This window comes from Helobdella robusta, assembly GCF_000326865.2.
Source record: "Helobdella robusta unplaced genomic scaffold HELROscaffold_13, whole genome shotgun sequence".
Lineage (NCBI taxonomy): Eukaryota > Metazoa > Annelida > Clitellata > Rhynchobdellida > Glossiphoniidae > Helobdella > Helobdella robusta.
The window spans coordinates 4,080,238-4,094,490 of record NW_008703718.1 but is presented as its reverse complement, the minus strand read 5'-3'; the positions used below and the strand labels follow the sequence as shown (position 1 = coordinate 4,094,490).

At 32.0% G+C, this 14,253-nt stretch overlaps 2 protein-coding genes across 2 annotated transcripts; both read right to left on the bottom strand.

The window, feature by feature from the left end:
• Positions 1-231: 231 nt before the first annotated feature.
• On the bottom strand, positions 232-3,286 carry HELRODRAFT_168577 (hypothetical protein; the record flags this gene model as incomplete). The annotated part of the gene is made up of 5 exons (XM_009014417.1): positions 232-386; positions 506-661; positions 753-2,597; positions 2,705-3,013; positions 3,232-3,286. 5 exons carry the CDS (start codon positions 3,284-3,286, stop codon positions 232-234), a joined length of 2,520 nt encoding a protein of 839 aa, XP_009012665.1.
• An 898-nt stretch (positions 3,287-4,184) lies between these two features.
• On the bottom strand, positions 4,185-8,423 carry HELRODRAFT_168576 (hypothetical protein; the record flags this gene model as incomplete). The annotated part of the gene is made up of 6 exons (XM_009014416.1): positions 4,185-4,276; positions 4,907-5,062; positions 5,134-6,999; positions 7,104-7,403; positions 8,177-8,291; positions 8,364-8,423. 6 exons carry the CDS (start codon positions 8,421-8,423, stop codon positions 4,185-4,187), a joined length of 2,589 nt encoding a protein of 862 aa, XP_009012664.1.
• Positions 8,424-14,253: the final 5,830 nt, after the last annotated feature.

Here is a 14,253-nt window from a genome sequence, read left to right as displayed (position 1 = left end):
TCTCGAATTTTAATTTTCACCCTTAAGTTTGATCCGCCAACTACCAAGTAACATATTAGTAAGTCAAGTTTTTTAAATTTAATTTAAATCAACTACAAAGTATTGCTTGAATAAACACTGAAGAAAATAGAAATATGTTTTTGGCAATAAATATGTCTATAAACATTACAAGCAATTTAATATTCATTCACCCTCCAGTTTTATTACGTCATCTTAACATGTAGCTTTTTGTCAATTTAAATGGATATCTTTCGCTTTTAATGTTGCCACTGATAAGGTTAGCATCACACTCATTCCACCAATCAACGTGAATTGGAAGTGTGCTAAGGCATACTTCTCTTTTTTATTGTTCTTTTCATCTGGTTTTACTGGTGGGACCATTTGATCTGTTAAAATGAACTTTGTTTTAAAGGATTGTTGAAATAATTTTTTGTTGGAATAAAGTTCTTTTGGTAATGTGATTATAGTAAAATAAAATAATGTTGTTTATTTGGACTATCATGACCTGTCATGCAGATAACACTATCCTTCCCAGCTTCTGGGTCCCACTTGTTTGACACATACCAACTGAATGCGCTACTTCCTGCCTGGAAATATGCATAATTTTTTTCTCCTGATATGGCCGTGTATTCCGACAATGTACTCCATGTCATCGATTTGGCTAAGAATTAAAATTAAATTTGAAAAAAATATTTCATTATTGCATACGATTGTATATTTTCGTTTTGTTTTAAAATTACAAAAAACTTTACCATTGTGTTTCCATGCCCACACATCTCTCGTAGAACCGACCCAGAATGATTTGAAATCCGGGAGAGCAAATAACTCAACGTCGTTGAAATAGCTTACTGGAAAAACTTCGTCAAACACTACCAAATTCGCTTTTTCTTCTGCACATAAACTCTGCCCCTCGTACCAAGAAAGGACTGCATGGAATACAAAAAGACATTGATCATCATAGATAGTTGTGTAAGCTATATCATCTGGCCTATCATTAAGGAATCTAACTGCGTTGTCTGAAACGCGCTGGACAACAGTGTTCCAATCTTCTCTTGATAACCCGTAAGCAGTCAAATTATCATCGGATATCAAAAATGGGTTATTTCTTACAGCTTCTTCAGGAATTATATTTTCTATTATGGTTTTCAAAGAATTCTTAATATTTAGTCCTAAAATTTTCCGGTCTTTTATTACTGCAAATTTTTCAAAAAAATCACCATAAACGCGTTTCACTAAATTAGCTTTATTTATATAATGTTTTTTTAACACTTTATCAAATTTTTTAAATATTTCCTTAACCTTGCCAAATTGAGTTTCTGTTACATTGTAACCCAACTTTACGACATCTTGCAAAGTTATTGTATCAACATTTTCCACAGCAGCATATACTTGACCAATCTTTTTAAAAGACAAATCTTTTGTTGTAGCTAAAAAATCTTGCTTACCAACTAAAATTGATTTCCAATCTAAAATTTTGCCATTTTTCAAATGACCGATAAAAGCGTTTACATTGATCAACCCGCTTTTTATTCCTGAGGTTAAATTTTCAAAAGCTGTTTTATAATCTTTAAATTTTGCTTCTGATAAGTTCAGCTTTCTCATGTGTTCTTCGGTGAAATTTAATATATTTCTTCGATCTTTCAGTATGTGCTCTCCGATTATCTGGAAATCTAAATTTTTAAAATGTTCCAAAACCTCTTTGTTTATCAAGTCATCCCATTGCTTTCTTAAAAGAGGAGAAAGAACTTCCTGAATTTTCATGCATATTTTATTCACAATGGCTCTTAAACCTTCGTGACCAACTATTTTTTTAATTTCTGGATATGTTTTAGTTTCATAGACTTTCATGTCCGCGGCGGTTACACCTACATCTTTTTCATCTAGATTTGATATTTGCTTTGGGTCTATTAACAGGTCGATGAATCTGCAAATACTTCGCATATTTACAGTTTTCATCCAGGTTAACAATGTGTATGTACTATTTTTAAAGTGATCTCCAAACTTGGCAGGAAAGGTGATATGATGACTAACCCCATTTTCTTTATTAATTTTAATTTTTATGATTTTGGCCAGTTTCTTATACCCAAGAGTTATACTATCATTAGCTTTTTTGTTAAGGAATTTGTTTAACGAATCTTTGGAATGCGAAAAATTATCTTTTATGATATTTCTTATATATGTGTCATTTTTCAACACAGACGGCTCTATAAGTTTTGAAGTATTCAAGTACTGTATAATTTCGTTCAACTCTTCATCCGATAAACTTGTGGAAGTTTTTTTATGAACTGATTTATTTTCCAGATTTTTATTTTCCAAATGCAAGTTTTTATTTTTAAAGTTATTATTATTCACCTGTACGGTGACTTTTTTATTTTGAACAATATGTCGTTTGTATATTTTTAAACTTACGGCTTTGTTCGGCCGTATCCTGGAGCATTCGCCATTTATTGCTGGTTTTACGCAGACAACTGTATGAAGTTGTTCATGGTCGGCTGTTTGAAACATCCACCTTCTTTTGTTTTTTTCATCAATTGTCGCGTATACGTAGTTCTCAGTACCGTACACTACTGTTGGTCCACCCTTTTTTGACATCGGACCTGTTTATTTGAAGCGAACAGATGTTGTGATTATTTTCTTTCTCATATAAATACGATAATTATCAAGAGTTTAAATTATTTTAAATTAATGGAAATTGTTTTATAACTTGCTAGACGATTACGCTTTATGGACATAAAGTCATGGGCTTTTGAGTAAACGACATTTATCGGATAAACATTCTTCACGGCATTTTGAATTGAATTGGCAAATGATAAAGCAGCTTTGTGAACGGATTCATCGTACGGCTCTAAGAGATAGCTGTCTGGTTTTCTACTTTTGCATATTTTATCGGCATCTTCCAGCATATTAACCTGCTCTTTATTGTCGAGTTTTGCTTGGAAGAAGCAGTGCGAGGCATGTATCTCGCAGTCCAATGTTACATTTTTATTCTGTAATCCACTTGAAAACTTTTGACCTGGTATCATTTTTAAAAATTTAATTTGTTTACATTTGTTTAGTTAATGCAAAAGTTTATCATAGGACTTGGCACGAATGCATTGTTAGTGTTCATATTGTTATAACCGTCATTTTTTATTATTTTTATATTCCATATAAGAATAATAATAAAAAAATATATTCGCTGGAGGCGCTAGTGTTGCTACGAACACATACAGTTCGAGAAGGAGCTAGAACCTTCTGACAGCGAGATATCTAGGACGTTCGAGAAGCGGTGGTAGGACGGGTACATAAAGACATGCGAGATATTGAATGGTTATTGGACATTTGATATTAGAAAGCGATTGATTGTTAGTGTCGAAGCGATATTTGGATAGTTGACACTGCGTTGTTATTTTTATAGTATTTGCGATAAACGTTAGTGCATAGTTATTTTAGAAAGCGATAGTTTCCGAACGTTAATTTGATAGTTTGGGAACATTAACTTTTATTAGTAAAGTTAATTAACGTCAATTATTGATTAATTATTAATTATTGTAGGGTAAATAAATAAATCCATAATATGGAAGTTATTTCGTGTCACTATTTTTCACTGGGATTAAACAAACTCTTCGTCGACCGGGACAGTTATACCAATATATATTAAAATTTTCTCTCTAAATATCTAATAAACAGTTGAAGAGAATTTACTTTTTTGCAAAATCTTAAAAATGATATTCATCATCATTATTAAATAAATCTTCATTAGCTATTTGACATTTTGCTACATTAATAGTAACCATTTTTAAACTTAAAAAACTTTAATTCTCACCGCCAATATATAAAATAAGCGCAAAGATAACATGCTTCGGCAAATATTTCATACTAGTAGGCGATCGCTTCTTTAAAAAATTTTATATTCTCTTGAATGATAATTATTTATTAAACAAAGGCAATCGATAAAATTAGTTTTTTATTTATTCAACGACGTAATTCGTATATTTATTCTTATACGTCAACAAAGACGATATTTTACATTTCTGTTTCTCATCTAGCGAATATCTAGCATGCAGATATTATAGACTGTCAACATACATTGCTAATAAGATCAAGTACTTGTTCTGAATTACACAATTGAATATTCATAATAAAATTTGTTATATTTATTTATAGGAAATTTTTCTGAGCCATATCGCGAAATGGAAAAAAAACTATAAATTAAAATGAAACAGTTTGAGGTTCCAACAAATAATTTGGTTATCTCGTACAACTTTGAAGAAGTATAGGTACACGTAAATCATTTCTGCAAATTTTACGATGTTGTGTTATTGTTTATGAAATAATAATTCCAATAATAATTATAATATATTTATAATATAATATCAATTATTATTAATATTATAGTTATGAGTGAAATTATTACTCGATATTTAGTGAAGTAGGCCGCTCTCATCATAATTAGCGTAAACGCAGCCACTCCACATCCAAGCAGTATTTTGTATTCTCCAACTTTCAATTTTTAACATAATTTGATATTTTAATTAATTAATTAGATGTTAAAATTAACTAATTAGTAAAGTAATATACTTATTTCGAGACAGATAAATAAAGTAATGAATTAGTTACTTAATGTAGGTGTTGATTTGTCGTCTAGAAATATTAAAATTTTTTCAAGTGTTTAGTCATTTAGGGATAAATAAATAAAGGTTAAAAGTTAAAGGTTACTCTCTCTCTTTTGCGTTAGCTTCAGAGGTTTCAACGACAAACACACACAGCGTATATGAATACGCGTGCAAACCACGCATCATACACATTGCATATGATAGGCGGGGATCTCTTTGTATTCGAACCCAGTAATTGCAATAGCAAGACCAGGCGCCTTTAACCATTGAGCCATCACGCCGCCCGAAATGGTAAATGAATGAAAGCGCACTGGTCATGCAGAGTATTTCGTGTTGTCCAGCCTCTGTGTACCACCTCTCGGACACCATCCAACTGTATGCATCATCTCCAGATTGCAAGTAAATGTAGTTTGGCCCGTTGTAGAATGCTGTGAATGAACTTAAAGTGTTCCACGCTAGAGATGATTCTTTTTTTTTTTTTTTATTTTAATATACAGTTAATATATATAATATATTAATTGCATCAAATTATACGAACTTTTGTTCCTCCAAGTCCAAACGTGTTTTGTAGCTCCCGTCCAAAATGACGGAAAATCGTTAAGACCAAATATTTTTGGATCGTTGAAAACACTTGTCGGGAAGTATTCATCGAATACAACCAAGTTGCCATTGTTAGCAGCGCACATACTTTGAGCTTCATACCACGATGTAACAGCTCTGTATACGACTAAACATTTATCCAGATAAGTAAATCTATGCAAGATGTCAGAAGGATCCTCGTTAGAGTATGGGATTGCATTGTCTGCAATGCGCTGCACAACATCGTTCCATTGGGATCTTCTAATTCCGATTCGAAACAACTGGCCATCTGTCACGGCATGCGGATTGCTAATTAGGTCGTACAGGATTATGACCTTTTCTATATTATCTATTTCTTTTTTATTTACGTTTAAGCCTGATATCTTCATTGACTTTACTATTGCTATTTTTTCGTCAATTTTGTGATAAATTTTTCTAGTTAAAAATGTAATGTTTAAATTAAATTTTTCCATCGTTTTCTCAATCTTATGAAATATTTTCTGTACATATTCAAAATCCTCATCTTTTATATTTAATCCCAGTGCACGTACTTCTTCAATAGTTACTGATTTTATTTTATCATACAAAGTTAGCATGATCTGACCGATTTTTTTAAAATTGAATCCCTTGATATATTCTGTAAAATATGTTTTTCCTGTTCTAATGAAGGATTGCCAGTTACAAATTTTCCCGTTTTTGATAACTCCTATCAATGCATTTACATTGCTCGATTTATTTTGCAAAGAACCTACTAATTTATAGAAACCTTCTTCGTATTCGTCTATTCGATTGGTGGGAACACCCATTTGCAAAAAGACTTCTCTTGAAAAGTTCGTCAGATGTTCCTTATTCTCCATTATAAAGTCTCCTATCATCTGAAAGTCTAAATTTTTTATACTATCAACCAGGTTTTTATTGAATAACGTTTTCCAGTTTATTTTCAGTAGTGGTGAAAGAATTTTGTGTATGGTGTAGCAGATTTGCACTATGAGATTACGGATGCCCTCGTGTCCGAGGGCAGCGGCAATGGGTGGATATACAAACTTTGTATAAATTCTGAAGGCACTCCTTGGAATGTGTAACAGTTCTGCTTCTTCTTCACTAAACTTTAATGGATTGTTTAAAAACTCCAGATATCTGCATATTAAGCCGAAGTTAAGATTCTTCAACCAATTCATAAACTTTACAAAATTTTCTTTAAACCTTTGACCCAAACGCACAGGTAAGAAACTTGTGTTGCCATTAAAATAATGCTTTGTTTCAAATACCATTTTAATCACTTGAAAAAGTTTATGGACACTGGCGGAATTATTTATCTGAATTCCTAACTTTGCAATACTTTCTCTAGAATATTTTGATGTCTTGTTATACAAAACTAGTTTTTCCAGAAAAATTGTCAGATCTGAGTTATTTCTGAATATCGAGGTTGTATTTAAATAAGATTCAATTTCTCGCCACATTTGTTCATACGATTTGTGCATCATTGTTGAATTTGATTTCCCAGTTGAAACTATTTGATTAGCCAATTCTTCAATAGATAATTTATTTCCGGGTGCGATGCATTCATCCGAATGCTTTTTTACATTACGTACGTTGTTTAAGTTAGAGCTGGGTTGTCTTTTGTTAAATGTTCTGCTTGCTGCGTTCGATGGCTTAATGGTTTTTGTGCATTCAGCCATAGCTATTGGTAGGAGACAAACGACGGTGTGGTACTGCTCGTGATCAGCTGTTTTGAAATCCCAGGTGTTGTTGAGAGTTTCGTGTCTAATCCCGTATACGTAGCTGTCGCTCTTGTCCGATACCAAATTTGCCGCCGGGAAAGGTTCTAATGGTGTAAGTGATAGAAATTTAAATTTAAAAGATTTAAGTGGAATTATGTCGAAAATTTCGTAAATTGGTAGAAAATTATTTGAAAAATTTATTCTGAACCTGGCATTTCATTCATTTTCATGTTCTGGTATTTGTCGGCGAGCTCGAAAGCAGCGTTAGTAGGGTAGACTGATTTCTTTACACTACCGTGAGAACTGAGAAATTTCTTTGCACCTTCATGAACAGCTTGATCATATGGTTCCACTAAATAGCTTTCAGGTATCTTTTTTCTGCAAAAATCGTTGGCATATTTCACGCTGAAAACTGCGTCATAAGTTTTCAACTTTGCGAGAAAGAAACAGTGGGAGTCGTGGTAATTGCAGGAAAGTTGCTGACTCTCTTCGTTTGTTTCTCCGATGCCTGTTTCAATTCAGTGAATATTTGTACTTTGTTTTCATTGTTCACATTCATATTCAACCTGTCCATACTTTTTGAGGTTAGATAGAGAATTGTTGCAATTGTTTCAAATCTCACGAACATGTTTTCGAGTTTAGTGAAAGAATTTTCAGCTATATCAAAAAATAAATCTTCATATCAGTAACGTCAATTTTACTAAGTATTTGATTTTTTCTTCTACTCATTTTTATTCATAAACAATGCTTTTTGTTTACTACTGTTTTGGAAGATAAAGATTAAAACGTAATTCGATAATTTTTATCTGATTATTTATCATTTTATTACAAACTTGTCAATCAACTGTATGTAATGATTTAGTATTGAAAGATTTTAATGATATTTATTTTCATTTAACATGCGTGTAAAATTCTAAATCTTTTTTTTCTGATATATAATTTTTATTTGTTTTCCATTTTGTATTCATTTCTTCTTCGGCAACATCACCTACTCTAACCAATTAATCATTCCACAATTCTTCTATAGGCGCGTGCAGGGTTGTCGTAGTTCGATCTGTTTACTTCACTCATTTTTGTTCTCAATTGTTTTGTGGATTTTACAGTTAAATGCATTCACTGACACACTCAGATATACGTAGGAACTTGTATATATTCATCCTTTAGCAAATCACGCATACACGTTCAATGCACACACAGACACACATATGTAGAAATAGAAAAAAACATCTAGACACAGAGGCTCACATATATGTAGATAAGTATCTATAAATGTGCACAAACGATAGAAAGTGAGTTGAATCAATATCACTTTGAAAAGATTAATGATTCCGAAACGGTTGAACGAGTAGATTGTTTTTGTTGTCTTTTTGTTCGATGTTTCTGAATTTTTATCAACCTAGTATCGATTCATTTCCACGTTTTGTTGATTTTTTAAATTTTATTTTTGTTCATTTTTTAAATTACACACTTGCAGATAGAAAGTTTTAGGTGGTTTAATTATGTAGAGACGAATTTTTCTTGGTTTCATTTCGGTTTTTCAGTTTTATTTGTAATTACGAGAATTTTAATGAATTTAAAAAATGTATCGAATTGTTCTTCCAGGAATTTTATTCATTTTTCTTACGCCAACTGATTTTTAATTTGTCTTAGTTTTTGAATTTTCTTAGTGGTACCAAAAACGATTGTGTATATGTAGGCCAAGTAACGTTAAGTTTTTTATATGTAAATGTATTATTGTGCTTGTATGTGTGTGTGTATGTGTTTACATGAGTGTGCCTGTGTGTGTATATGTATGCAACGGTGTGCGCTTATAAGTAAATGCTTAGGCAAACATGTATTGATGTCAAAAAAAAGAGATTTTCATATATTTTGTCAGTCAGAAAAGTTATTTCTAATGTTTGCTCGAACAAACACACGCACACACACATACGCACACACACATACGCACACATACGCACACACGTATTGTTGTGCAAAGTCAAGTTTATTATCTAAAAAATGTAAGCAAACATACAATTAAAAATAAAGTTGCAGTTCTTACGTTCAAATCATTGAATGGTATGTCACCGGAATATAGGACAATTGAACTCTCGCCAAAAAACAAGCTACATCGACTTTTCATCTCGGGTCGGATGATCTGAATTTGCCGTCTGTGCCAGTTACACGTTTGCAAGTTGGTTCAAGAGAGATTGCAGCTGGTGGTCCCGCTGTTTGGAAAAGTCTTCCACCGGCATTGAGAAGATTTGGACTTTCCATGGAATCATTTAAGAAAGAATTGAAACATTTTTATTTTCTATTAAACTGTGAAAATTGTGACTTTTTTAGTTTTTGTCTTTCAAATATAGTCACTTACATTTTGTTGTTTTAATGTGATCGCTCGTAAAACCGTTTTAATTAGCGCTAGCAAATTGCTCCTAATAATAATACAAATACATAAACATACAAACATGCATGCATCCAAACACACAAATATGCAAAACATACAAAGTTCAAGTCAGAAGATGATTGATTAACTTAAGTTTTGTATCGTATCTCGACTGCAGCACTTATTTATGCTTTCAAGTATATCAACTGCCTGGCCTGCTTCTGCATATTCTTCTTACATTTTGTCTTCTTGCGCATCCAGTCAGCCATGCATTTAACTGGCATTATAACCATTCAGATGGTTTAGTGTCTCTAATTCGTTAGTTGTATTCATTTTTTGGCTCACCGTTTTTTATTTTTAACTCATGAAATTTTATTCATAGTCTTTCTTCATCTTAAGATGATTTATATTTTCTTCATTTTTTCTTTTTCAACCCTTCCGTTTATTTTGTAAACTTGCGTTTTCAAGTTGGTGAACGATCTGATTTTGTTGCACACATGCTGAAGCGCCCAGTTATTTATTTCTCTTTTGTTGTTCTTTTCATGTACTCGATAGTTTTTGTTGTACTTGGTTATTTAGCAGCTAACTGTTCATCGCATGTTCATGTTTTCTGAGGTTCGTCTGCTTTCTTCCGTTACGAACGTTAATTTTATGCAAATTTCAACTTTAACAATATATTTATATACATAGCTCCATTTTAAAGACTGTGAAATCCAAAAATTAGCATAGAGAATCGTTTTTTTAAACCACCAATTCAAAACGAAGTTTAACTTTTTTTGGTCAGTCTAATACATTTAGTGCTGAGACACACACACACATACATACCACACACACACAAATAGAGACATATGCATGCATACACACATACATACACACAGACATTCACAAATACACAGACATACACATGATGATAGTGATGATGAATGACAATGATGATGAAGAATATCTTAACTGGGATGATGATAATGATTTCGATAATGATGATGATAGTGATGATGGAGCTAATGACGAAGAAGAAGATGCTGATAATGAGGATTGTGATGTTGATAATGATGATCGTGATGATGATGACGACGATGGCGATTGTGATGATGATGATGATGATGATGAGGTAGATGAAGGGTTTAATATTGATGATGACTATTATATCATCATTTTATGCCTGCTTGCTTGCTTGCCTGCAACGTCTTTTGGCGGCATTTCTTCGTTAAACATCTATTATAGTGACCAGATGACTGGTCTCTATGGTGAGGACGATGACAATGATGATGTGGATGATGGTGGTAATTGAAGATGATGATGATAATGATGATGATGAGGATGATGATGATGAGGATGATGATGAAGATGGTGTTGATGGTGATGAAGATGGGGTTGATGATGATGACTGGAATGACGATTGGGTTGATGTTTGTGGTTGTAATGACCGTGATGTGATGGTTGTGATGATGGTGGTTGTATTGAGATGATGATGAGTGCGATCGCTATCATGGATGCGATTATACTTTTGACGTCGTCAGGATTTGAGTTGTTGTTGCCGCAAATGACAACTGACAAAAACAACAACTTTTACTTTTTCCATGTTTGATGGTAATTATCACGACAACGCCAATATTAATATTTGTCAACTCTTCTTTTTTCAGAGTTGTTGCTGTTACTGTTGTTGTTATCTAATTTTATTGATGTTATTGTTACTCTGTTGTTGTTGTCATTGTTTGCACCGCACCAAGGCAAGGATGAAGCACACATATTTTATGTGCATGCACACATTCTCTTTAAGATTACAATCTTTATACGTGCGTACATAACATATATATATATATATATATATACATACGTACATATATACATATGTACGCATACAAACATTCAAACGTAAGTATACAGTATGTGTACATTTTGTATACAATGTGTATACATAGTTTGTATTGTTTATTTGTTGTATGTGTAGTTGCGTACCTACATATATATACATATGTACACGTACAAACATGCATACGTAAGTTTACAGTATGTGTACATTTTGCGTACAATGTGTATGCATAGTTTGTATTGTTTATTTGTTGTATGTGTTGTTGTATATTTATACCTACATATATACAGGCGACATAAAATGTATTTATTGCTCTGACAATCAATAGTTCATTTGTTGAGGAAATTTCCATATCTATTCAATCATCAATCAGTCACTCAGTTGATCAACCATTCAATCAGTCATTCATCCAGTCAATCATTCAATCAATTCTTCACCCACTCACTTGTCCAGTCTTTCTATCCTTTATTCAATTTGGGCGTATCATTCTATTTGTAAGTAATAGAATAATTTGTTATTAATTTTGTTATATATCGTTACTAGTAACATTACGCTACATACTAACTTCACAGTATTTATACCTGACTGATATACAAATATAGTTTATGCATCATTGAATTTTGAATATCATTTTTTTGAAGTATCATTTGATTTTTAGTATCATACATTTTTATGTGTCATTTTGTTTAAAGTATGTATCATTCTCTCTTGGGTATCATTCAGTTTTTAGTATCATCCAGTTTTGGATTTCTCATCTCCCTTTTAATGTCCCAATCGCACATATGGTTAAACGAACTTGATGAAATTCAATAAATTCTATCTCTTCACTTAATGATTGTCTTCAAGTTTGTTGTCTCTCATTTTCGTTTAAATGATTTTATGTATATACTATATATATATATATATATATATATATATATGTATATATATATGTATATATATATTTATATATATATATATATATATATATATATATATTTCAAAGATGATTTTTATATTTTTTTAGACAGATGGATGATGAGTCTGTGAACTCAGTTTTTTTTTTTTATAAGTTTGATTGTATAACACTACTAAAGAAGTGACAATGTCAAGAGAGTCAATGATGGAATAGTATTGAGAAGAGGAAGAAGTAACAGAATCTAGTTTGAAATCAGGGTCAAGGTTTGAATGAAAATCGTTATGATCAATTGCAGATGATGATGATGATGAAGACGGCACATATATGAATACATGTGTGTGTGTGTGTGTTAATGTGTGAGTGTGTGTGTTTTTGTGTGATGTATTGTATGTATGTATGCGTGTGTGTGTGTGTGTGTGTGTTTGTTTAAAGGGAAACTTTTATTATATATTTTGTTATATGATTTGTTATAAAACAAAATATAGATTGACGGAATTTTTGGAAGATTTTTTTTCTGTTATATAGTAGTTATTCATCATTTTAAAAACTTATCATCTTCATCATCGTCATCATTAATATTATCATCATCATCGTAATTAAATAATAATCAACGTTTTTATAATTATCATCATCGTCATCATCCCCATCATCCCCATCATCATCGTCATCATCACCGTCAAGGACTTAAGTTGCTTACCGGGGCGTAAGTTTTTTGAAATATTCATCCAATCATCAGTCAATCCTTTTTTAGTTCAGTCATTTTCATTTCATTTTTTCTCATTTTCATTTTTTTTCATCATATCTTCATTTTATCATTCCTTCATCTTATCATTCTTTTATTCTGTCGTTTCTTCTTTCTATCATTCCTTTATTTCATCAAATAAAAATGTAGATGATAGGAAAGATTATAATGATAACGCAGTGCCAGCAGCGAAATGATGATGAAGATGATGGTGATGAAGAAGATGCTGCTGATGAGAAGCTGATGATAAATAGACAGACAGACAGACAGATAGATGGAGGGATGAACGGACGAACGAATAGATGGATGGATAAATGTTTTAATATTTGACCAACTTGTCGAGAGTAAAAGAAAATATAGAAGAAATTCAGGTGGAAAAATAGCCTGTTTGTCTGCCGCGATGTTGACTTTACGTGTCAAAATGCTTTTATTATGCATGAGTCTTGCTTTCATAAATTATCAGCTTCATCAAAATTGTCGTTGTTGTTGTCGTTGTTGTTGTTGTCGTTGTTGTTGTTGTCGTTGTTGATGTCATTGTTGATTGTGTAGCTGATGTTGACGACGACGACGATGAGTTGCCAACGTTGTTGTTGTGTCTAATGCAGATGTTTATGTTGTGATTGTGGGGCTGTAAATATTTATTATGATTGGACAATTGTAAACATGGCCAGCCAGGAAGAACTACCAATTGTGATGTGACCACGATGAAGTTTTGATGATGATGATGATGGGGATGATGTTGATGATGCTGTTGATGATGACGATATGACGACGACGATGATGGTGATGATGTTTACAGAAAATTACAAAAGTGCTGAAATGACAAAAATCATAAAGCCACAATTATATCTTATTAATGTACCTAAACCGAAATTTGCATTTTCTAAAATTCTTATAATTTTTTGAAAGTAATGAAATTATGAATGAGAGAAAGAGGGGGGGGGGAGAGAGCGGGGGAGAGAAAGAAAAAGAAAGAGAGTGTTGACTTAAAAAATTTGTCAAAAAAGTTTTTCGATCCGGATTAAGAGCTAAAAATTATTAGTAAAACGGGATAAAGAAATTTTTAAGAGCATTCTTCTAAAAAGTTTGTAACAGGATTTAAGTTAATTAATTCTAGTATATATGGTAAGATATTATAGGATTTAAGTTAGTTAATTGTTGGATATATGGTATGATGTTGTACGATGTGATATAAGTTGTGATTTGATAGATATACGATACAATATGATATGATATATTATATGATATGATTTGATATGTGATATGATAAGATATGATTTGATATGTGATATAATGTGATATGATATGATATTATACAATACAATACGATACCATTACTATACCATATGACATGATGGTCTACTCTAAGTTGTCTATGATGGCTGTTACGAATCTGGTTGCAGATAGATTGTTGAAAAATTTTTTACTGTGGAATTTTTAAATTATTGTATGATAATGATGAGGATGAGAATGATGATGATGGTGCTGGTTGTGGTAGTAGTAGCGATGATGATGATAATGATGATGACGACGACGATGA